The following is a 10,444-nucleotide window of genomic DNA, read 5'->3' as shown; positions in this document are numbered from 1 at the left end:
TGGGTGGTGGAACCCATTCATGATACACACGGGAAAAACTGTTGAGCGTGAAAAAACCAGCAGCGTTGCAGTTCCTTGACACAAGACCGGTGCGCGCTGGCACCTAACTAGGACCATACCCAGTTCAACATGAATTAAATATTTTTCTTGCCGCATTCATCCTCTGACTGGGCACACATACACATCCAATGCCTCAATTGGCTCCTCAAGGCATAGAAATTCTTCACTTTAACTGTCTCTCACGTCATCTTACACTGATTGAGTGGACTTCATACAGGTGACCTCAGTAAGGGATCATAGCTTTACACCCTGGTCGTATGTCATGGAAAGAGAGCTGTTTTGTTCACTCAGTGTATGTGCACAGCAAACACTCATCGACATATCCATGAGAGAAACAGTCATTAAACACAATAAACCACAGCGGTTCCCTACATCTATGTGCGCAGGACTTCCGGCATAACCTTTTCCCAATGAAAGGGCTGTAGAGAAACACAGAGGGAGGGAAGAGTAGGACGTGGGAAAACCGAGAAAGGGACGTGGTCAGCGTACTGTAGAGCGAACAGAGAAACTGATTTGGCAACGACAACAGCCGAACGAGAGGAGAGACACAACACACACAAGCACACACACACACACACACAACGAACACAGAGAAGCACAAGCACACACACCACACACAAGCAGACACAGAGAACACACACACACAGCGAGAGAGAGACGGAGAGAGAGACGAACAAGACGCACACAACGAAGAGAGAGAGAGAGACGACAGAGACCAGCACAGAGAGAGAAGAGAGAGAGCGAGAGGAGAGAGAGAGGAGACAGAGAGAACCGACGACAGCCAGCAGGACACAGCCAAGACACACACAGGAAACACATGCAAGGTTCCTATTCCATGGACCAGGCGCTATTCACAAAGAAGACAATCAAAAAGAAGGGAGAAAGAAAAAACGGGTGAGCGGTGACCAGCCAACCCACATATGACAAAAAGGGATTATGCCTAGTTGGTTTTCAAGTATTGAGGAGATGTCAAGTCTCCTTCAAATGTAAACTAGTGGGAGACTGATTTGAGAGAGACTGGCTAGGGTAGAGAAATACAGCACACCGTACATGAACCCCATAATGGCCACATGGCAATGAAAGGAGCATCAGAAAATAAAAATCCGCCTAATTCTGTCTTTGGCCATCTTCTCCACTTGTCCACTTTGAACCATCTGAAGAAATAGAGATATGGTATCGTCTTCACCTCCAGACCCTTCCGGATCAATTCCCTAATTAGCTCTAACTGGTGGGGTTATTGTCCCATATGATCAGTGCCTTCAGAGACATATTAGTCCCATGCAAGAACATACTGTAGTTAGCAGTTCCTGCCTGCTCCTTTTCTTTAACTCGAGATCTATGCTACAGCTGCGCACATCCTATTTCCCTTATAGTGCACGGCTATCACCCAGGGCCCTGAATACAATAATAGTGACACCTTATGTAGGGAAAGTGCCATCATGTTTGTAGCACCCTTCTTAAGCAAGCGATTTAGCACTAAAAAAACAACAACATGTGGGATCAATGCCAGCAAAGCCACTAACAACAACACAAACAACATGAACTGCACACCAATAACGGACACAAACAGGTGCACCAGGGATCAACAACTGTCACGTAGGGCCAACGATAAAGTGTCTGGATGCACAAATCCTACAGACAGTCGCCACTACAATCCAAATCAACACCTTAAACCTATACATGGCTACACGCTGCTGTCACAGACGGAAAGCCTTGTCTGAGGCAGCAAACATTCATGTCAGCCTCATTTCTCTCATGTTCTTATGGCATGATTTATCGATTCTGTTTCTTAAAGTATCCCCGATGCTTCCCTCGACGGTCTATTAGATTTTTCCCCTGATCTCTTCAGTCTCCTCCTCTACTGCCCTACTCCCCTTCCTGAGAACTCCGCTCTCCTCTCTCTCTATGGCTTGGGTTCCTGCGTTTTCCTGCTCCCAGCGTTTTCTCCATTTCCAACATGACCTCATTTGCCTTCAAACTACGAGCTTCCCGCCTGCTGTATTACTCCGACCCCCTGACTAAGTCTATTCTCCCTCATACCTGATGATTCCCCCGCTCTGTCCTTCTAGTTCGAGTTCTAGTAGTCAATCTTGATGTTAAGCCTCTCCTAGGTGTCCTTCATCAGATTCAGCCCCTGCGTGTAGATGGACCTTTCTTTTCAGATGGACACTCGTCGCGCGCGTGCTCCAGGCAGATCGTTTGTAGACATAGTCAGCCGTTGTAGACACCGGCACAGGTGTCCTTAGCACACCTGCTGAACGACCGTGCAGTCGGTGGTCGCTTGTCTTCACTCTCAGATGCAGCCCTCATTTCCTAAAAGCACAAGAGCAACGGCAAGCACAAAAGCGATTCTACTTAACATCCAAGTTTCCTTGTTGGAATTTATCACAATGACACACACCCATATACTTTCACAGTGCGAAAGCCATATTCTTTTTTCGGTGTTATGATTACTGGATAGGAACTCAGCTAATGTTAAACGGTTATTACGTCGCTTCTCGGCGTCACGTCAGTCAATCATCACGCCTGCAGATGCCCCAGCAATAACCAAAGGAAAAGAAACACCGACCCACTCCAGATGACATTCCCAGAACAAATACGACCATCACGACTACGGGTATGTCACTAATCACACAATTCCACACTGTCCCATCAGGCTTCTCAGGGAGAATTGCTCTCGGCTCGATCCCACGGTCCAGTCCTAGAATATGTGATTGAAACTGACGCTCACGATTGATGGTTGCACATTTCTGTTTGTTGACGACAAGAGGCCGGTGGGCTTCGCCACCAGGGTCTCCGGACCTGTCAGGACAGTTCAGAGTCTTTCCCGGTTCCACTCGATTGCCGTAAAGCCCCCAAGAGAAGCGGGATCAACTAGACTTCCTGGGCTCTCCCACCCGACGTCCAACCGAGACCAAACACTAGACAATCAATCGCCATCCATTTTAACTCTCCGCGGGACAGTATCGGCTAGCCCAACGAGTGTCCCCAGATTCCAAATTTGACTATCAGCATTTAATCCCTCCACTGATTATTGGTGTTTGCTCTCTCACCCCAACAACATACTCAAGTCACACCCAGAGCTCGCGATCGCTTACCCCAGCTTCATACAATCACTATTTAAACGTTATGTGACTATAAAACTACCATAGTAAAACATGTGTCGGGGGGCTACTCGGGAACTCGCGGAGTGGGCACGCTATCTGGGGAGGCAAGGCTTAGTGTTCAAAAACGTCATCCAGAACTCTTCATAACTGAAGGTGGATTCATTCATAGATAGTGCTGGACAGAAGATGGATATATGGTTCAGAGAAAAAGGCCTTTGATCCGTCTTTATACCCAGTTTTTGGGAAAGAGGCGGCTTCCAGCTGGCTCGCAATTATGTGTTAAAGGATGAACAAATCCAATACGAATTACTCTAAAGAGTATCGACACCATGGCATGCATCTCCCAATGTGACGGTTTAATCTCTTGTACTGGCCGGGTTGGCGTTAGTGCTAAGCGCGGGCCTTTCCTATCGAAGAGTCTGTTTAAAGGCGCTGGGGAGTGGTGGAGTGAACGCGGTTTCAACGCAAAGGGTTATAAGGATGAGAATTATCTATTCACCAAAGAGGAGGTACCTGTCCCACACTGAATGGAACTCTGAATTATCATACTATAAAGACAGACAGGGAACTCATTGTCTTTAATACACCGAAGATGCATTGAGAACTTTGGTTTTTCTTCATCTGCTGTGACCCACCCTAACAGACCCTATGAGACAACTTTAACCAGTCACAAACCAGAGATTTGAGAACCGTCTGGTCCAATACCTTGAGACAGCGTTGAGACCATTAGACTGCTCTGTTTCTCAAGCAGCATTCTCAAGCACACACACACGCACACAAACACACACACACACACACACACACATACTTATGCACACACATTTCTTCTGCAGTAAGCCCAGTCAGTACAGCCTGCAGATGCCCCAGAAACACAATCACTTGAACAAATAGACCATTGTCATAATAATCTCCACCTCTCTAAAGTGATGAAAATATGATTTGGTGCATTTGCAAAGAGGCTTTTTCCTTCCAAGTAAAAGCCAAGAGAGGACTTAGACCTCAGACCGACCAAGACTCTTTCACTATGCTAAACCCCAATCCAATTTGAAGATTTTCCCACCCAACAAGTTTTACGTTAATGTGAACTATAATACAATGTAAAAATGCTTACTCGACCCATACTGTGTTCAATTCAGCTGGAGATAAATAGGCAGAGAAAAGGCMTTTATACCACAGAATTGTTAAATACTYRTTTCTGATTGGCTAGAAGGGCCTTCTAGAAAGTTGTTGAAGGCGTTTAAAAGACAAATACGTGAAGAACAGCTTCTCCTTGGAAATAGTTTGATACAACAGTGACGTTAGTCTCTCCTTGAAAACTACACAGTGGCTATAATTGAACACAAACCAAGTAAAATAGCTGTCTTTAGAAAAACAGAATTGTATCCTTCCGTGCACAGGCAGCTTTACATAAAGCGTTATGTCCCGTTCCTGTAACAGTTGGTAGTCAGTTTGGGCTGAGCAGGTATTTGACAGATTTGAAGGGTTAACTAATGAGCTGTCTTAAATTGTTTGCTGTGACAAAAAGACAAGACTGTGTGTCCCTGCCAACTACAGCTCTTTGTCCTTGCCACACACACACACACACACACACACACACACACACACACACACACACACACATTATTGTGTCCTTGCACAAATCCAAGGATAGGCTCAAACACACACATACGCACGCACACCAACACACACACTCAGTCAGTATAGCCAAATCTGTTTTCCATCACCACAGCAACAGCATACTTTTATGTCAACTGCAACCTGTTTACTATGGAGATATGTATACAAGGCAAACTCTGTGCAGTAGTAGTCAAGACCCAGATGACAGAGTAACTTAAGGGCAGGCACACACACACAAGCACACACACACACACCCACATACAGGCACAGCACACTTCATCTAAAACAAATGTTGTCTAATGTAGAATTAGTCCTGTGCACACATGTCTGAACTATTTCATAGAGAAACTAATGAAACTAAATTGCAATCTCCCCTGATCCAAAGCTACAGCTTGTATACACATAAGCCTTTTACTTCCCCATGGGTAGATTATATGATGTTGTTTGACATAAATGTTCTTACGACTTTTAGTATTAATTGGGCAAGGGAATGATTTTCTTTATAAATAGCTAAACTGCTCCTGAAATAGGAGAACGATTAGTTAGTATTATAATATATAATGATTAGTTCTTTATTTAAAAACCTTTAGAAGAGACCATATCGAGATTGAAATGAAAACCGAGAGGCTGTTCCCTCCAGAAAACTCAAAACTTCAGAATTTCAACTAAAAAGCCAAGATTATAAATTATTGATAAAGCAATTCTTTGTACATTTGTATACAAAATACTGGTCATATTTGACTGAAAACCGCTTTTGAAATGTGTTCAAGCACCTCAAACGAACTATACTCCAGAGCCCCACCACCTCCTCATCCCCCACTCACCTGCTCATGCTCCCTCACATCACCCTCTCACCTCCTCATGACACACCCCTACACCACTTCATCATGCACCCCCCTCCACCACCTCCTGCATGCACCCTCCACCACTCTCCTGCACCCCCCTCCACCACCTCCTCATGCACCCCCCTCCACCACCTCATCATGCACCCCCTCCACCACCTCATCATGCATCCCATCCACCACCTCCTCATGCACCCCCTCCACCTCTCTCATGCACCCCGCTCCACCCACCATCCTCAATGCACCCCCCTCCACCACTCCTCATGCACCCCCTCCACACCTCCTCATGCACACCCCCCTCCACCACCTCCTCATGCACCCCGCTCACCACCTCCTCATGCACCCCCCTCTACCACCCTCATGCACCCCCTCCACCACCTTCATTCACCCCCTCCCACCCCTCCACCACCCCCTCACCACCTCCTCATCCACCCCCTCCCACACCTCCTCATGCACCCCCTCCACCACCTCATCAAAATCAAGTCTAACTTGTTCTGTCATCGGGGGTTGTGTAAAACATTGTAGAAGAGTTTATTTAGAGCTTGAGGTGAACCTAGATACACTGCTCACAATGCCTTGCCATGGCTCACACACTCACTCATAACACAGCCTAAATGGAAGGAGTTTGTTGTCATAGCAACAGTAAAATTAGATGACTTTACTGTCAGACATAATGTTCATGTCAGCCTGGTGCCTTGCCTTCCTCATGGCACATAAAACGTTCTCTTCGCTCCCCTTGACAACCGACACCTCAAACAACGTCCAACTGGGAACACTGTCACACAGTAACATTCCCTAGAATCTCTCTGAGCACACCTTGATGAGCCTGTCACACTAGTAACATTCCCTAGAACTCTCTGAGCACACCTTGACGAGCGCGTCACACTAGTAACATTCCCTAGAATCTCTCTCTGAGCCACACCTTGATGAGCCTGTCACAACAGTAACATTCCCTAGAATCTCTCTGAGCCACACCTTGACGAGCCTGTACAACAGTAACATTCCTAGAATCTCTCTGAGCCACACCTTGATGAGCCTGTCATAACAGTAACATTCCTAGAATCTCTCTGAGCCACACCTTGACGAGCCTGTCACAACAGTAACATTCCCTAGCATCTCTCTGAGCCACACCTTGATGAGCCTGTCAAACAGTAACATTCCCTGAGAATCTCTTGAGCCAGCACTTGATGAGCCTGTCACACCAGTAACAGTCCTAAAATCTCTGTGAGCCACACCTTGATGAGCCTGTCACACAGTAACAGTCCCTAAAATCTCTGTGAGCACACCTTGATGAGCCTGTCACACCAGTAACAGTCCCTAAAATCTCTGTGAGCCACACCTTGATGAGCCTGTCACACCAGTAACATTCCTAGAATCTCTCTGAGCCACACCTTGACAAGCCTGTCACACCAGTACATTCCCTAGAATCTCCCTGAACCCACCTTGATGAGCCTGTCAAACAAGTAAATTCCTAGAATCTCTCTGAGCCACACCTTGATGAGCCTGTCACACTAGTAACATTCCCTAGAATCTTTCTGAGCCACACCTGACGAGCGCGCACACTAGTACATTCCTGAATCTCTCTGAGCCCACCTTGATGAGCCTGTCATAACAGTAACATTCCCTAGAATCTCTCTGAGCCACACCTTGATGAGCCTGTCACACCAGTAACAGTCCCTAAATCTCTGTGAGCCACACCTTGATGAGCCTGTCACACCAGTAACAGTCCTAAAATCTCTCTGAGCCCACACCTTGATGAGCTGTCACACAGTAACAGTCCTAAAAATCTCTCTGAGCCACACCTTGAACAAGCCTGTCACACCAGTAACATTCCCTAGAATCTCTCTGAGCCACACCTTGATGAGCCTGTCAACACCATAACATTCCCTAGAATCTCTCTGAGCCACACCTTGATGAGCCTGTCACACAGTAACATTCCTAGAATCTCTCTGAGCCACACCTTGCACAGCCTGTCACACCAGTAACATTCCTAGAATCTCCCTGAACCACACCTTGATGAGCCTGTCAAACCAGTAACATTCCCTAGAATCTCTCTGAGCCACACCTTGATGAGCCTGTCACACTAGTAACATTCCCTAAAATCTCTGTGAGCCACACCTTGACGAGCCTGTCACAACAGTAACATTCCCTAGAATCTCTCTGAGCACACCTTGATGAGCCTGTCACACCAGTAAAAGTCCCTAAAATCTCTCTGAGCACACCTTGACGACCTGTCACAACAGTAACATTCCCTAGATCTCCCTGAACCACACCTTGATGAGCCTGTCATAACAGTAACATTCCCTAGAATCTCCCTGAACCACATCTTGATGAGCCTGTCATAACAGTAACATTCCCTAGATCTTTCTGAGCCAACTTGATGAGCCTGTCACAACAGTAACATTCCCTAGAATCTCTCTGAGCCACACCTTGATGACCTGTCATAACAGTAACAGTCCCTAAAATCTCTGTGAGCCAAACCTTGATGAGCCTGTCAACACCAGTAACATTCCCTAGAATCTCTCTGAGCCACACCTTGACAAGCCTGTCACACCAGTAACATTCCCTAGAATCCCCCTGAACCACACCTTGATGAGCTGTCACACCAGTAAATTCCTAGAATCTCTCTGAGCCACACCTTGATGAGCCTGTCACAACGCGTAATATCTTAACCCCTCGCTGCCTTGTTTAGCCACATTCTATTTCCAGAGGCTTTTCAGGGTAGGAATATCTGCCATGCAGCTAAGAGGTGCTGGGGTCAATTTAAATTCATTACAGTCAATGTCAATATTGGTGCAACAACATGACAGTAACTGCTGTTGAGTCACAGGGATACTGGTCAGTTCAGGACGTAGATATATATTTAGAATGATCAGAGCAGCTTCTGTGTGTGTTTGACAGATACAAGAGCTGTTGTTTCTCTTGCCATTTTCACAGCAAGCTCTGGCCGGGAGCATGGCAACGTGACAATGGTCATACCAGGAGGGGGGTGTGGCAGCTGTTGTCAATCATTTAAGACTGAAGAGACAGATCAGGGAGATACACTTTGGCTTGTATTTTATGAACCTTTATTTACTAGGCAAGTCAGTTAAGAACAAATCTTATTTACAATGACGGACCGACCCCGGCAAAACCGGCCAATTGTGCGCACCCTATGGGACTTTCAATCATGCAGATGTGATGCCGCCTGGATTCGAACAGGGAGTGCAGCGACACTCTTGCACAGAAATGCAGTGTCTCAGACCACTGCATTACTGAGGAACTGGTAACTACTGTACATGCTGCTGTTGGGATTAATGCTGTGTGTGTGTGTGTGTGTGTGTGTGTGTGGTGTGTGTGTGTGTGTGGTGTGTGTGGTGTGTGTGTGTGTGTGGTGGTGTGTGTGTGTTGAGCATATGCTGATAACTCACCTATGATGAGTTCTGCATGTTTCCCATCTTGGCATCACATACCAACAGAAGACCCCAACTAACCGGATATAGGCATTTTACCATGCAGTCAATGTAGATACTGTTTTCTATCAATCATCTGCAGTTAACTACATGATCTAACTCTCAAATTTATCTTCAGGTGTGATTGTTGCAGGCAACCATTCCTGGAGATGCGCAGTAGGAAACTTAACTTGGTGTCTTAAAAAGCCACTGGTAGAAAATAAGAGTTGCATACATGACTTGATTCGTAGTTACCGCCAATATGATCTCCTCCTCTCTTTCCGCCCTCCAGGAGAGAGTCCCAGGTGAATGGGGACCACCCAACTATGCCGCCCAGTAAGAGGTCCAGGAGCCCCAACAGCGGATTGGGTAGCCCACCGCGGGTCTGAGTCCTTTCTACAGGGAGGCCGTGAGGCAAAGAGACCTGTCGCCTGTCCGCTCTCCTTCCCTGCCAAGGCCGCGAGGACGAGAGGCTCCCCAGCCTCTCCTGGCTCCAGCCGAGAGCACCAACCTTCCCTCAACAGCTTCTCCCACTCGGGGCTTGCCGCTCTGTCTCCCCCTGCAGGACGCCTGATGGTCACCCCTATCCCCCCTCTCCTTGCCCTCCTCTCTCCCCTCGCCCCGATGCCCATGTGACTTCTCTTCCTACGGACACTGGCGCACGGGAGCCAAATAGGAAGCCCCCGTCAGTCGCTTCAGCTGCCTAATCTTCATGGCAATAGAGGATGCGCCATCCAAGAGGCTTGGCGGTGAAAGATATCTATGGTTGGATCCTGGAGCATTTCCCCCGTCATTTTGCTAGCGCCCCTGACTGGCTGGAAGAACTCGGTGCGCCATAATCTGTCGCTCATAGAGTGTTTTCAAAGAAGGTGGACAAAGGACAGGAGTCAGGTAGGAGGAGACGACACCTCCTCTCTCTCTCCTCTCGTCTCGTCTCTCGTCTCATCTCTCTCTCCTTCTCTCTCTCTCTCTCATCTCTCTCTCTCTCTCTCATCTGTCCTTCCTCTCTCTTCTCTCTTCTCTCTCTGCTCTCTCTCTCTCCTCTCTCATCTCTCTTCTCTCTCTTCTCGTCTCTCGTCGATCTCATCGTCTCATCTGCGTCGCTCTCCTCTTCTCTCCTCTCTCCATCTCTCTCTCTCTGCTTCAATCTTGCCCTTCTTCTCTTCCTCTTCCTGTCTCTGTGTCGTGTGCTCTCTGTCTCGTCTCTCTCTGTCTGTCTCGTCTCTCTGTCGTCTCTCTGCTCGTCTTCTCGTTTGTCTCTCTCTCTCCCTCCTTCTCTCTCTCGTCTGTATCTGCGTCTTTGTGTCTCTCTCTCTCGTAGCGCTCCGATTTGTCTCTCTCCATGTCTCCGTGCTTCCTAGCTCCATATTGGGTCTTTTGGGAGCTC

General features: G+C 47.3%; 1 protein-coding gene across 1 annotated transcript in view; it reads right to left on the bottom strand.

Annotated features, from left to right (window-relative positions):
- Positions 1-9,689, bottom strand: part of LOC112071557 (forkhead box protein N3-like) — a 69,949-nt gene extending 60,260 nt beyond the window's left edge. Inside the window, exon 1 of the mRNA XM_024139004.2 lies at positions 9,417-9,689. Coding sequence (XP_023994772.2) covers positions 9,417-9,689 — 273 coding nt within the window. The remainder of the gene's footprint in view (positions 1-9,416) is intronic.
- Positions 9,690-10,444: the final 755 nt, after the last annotated feature.

The sequence above is a fragment of the Salvelinus sp. IW2-2015 genome, unplaced genomic scaffold (genome assembly GCF_002910315.2).
Source record: "Salvelinus sp. IW2-2015 unplaced genomic scaffold, ASM291031v2 Un_scaffold1641, whole genome shotgun sequence".
In the NCBI taxonomy this organism is placed as follows: Eukaryota; Metazoa; Chordata; class Actinopteri; order Salmoniformes; family Salmonidae; genus Salvelinus; species Salvelinus sp. IW2-2015.
The sequence above is the reverse complement of the archived record's forward strand: the minus strand, read 5'-3'. Positions and strand labels throughout refer to the sequence as shown.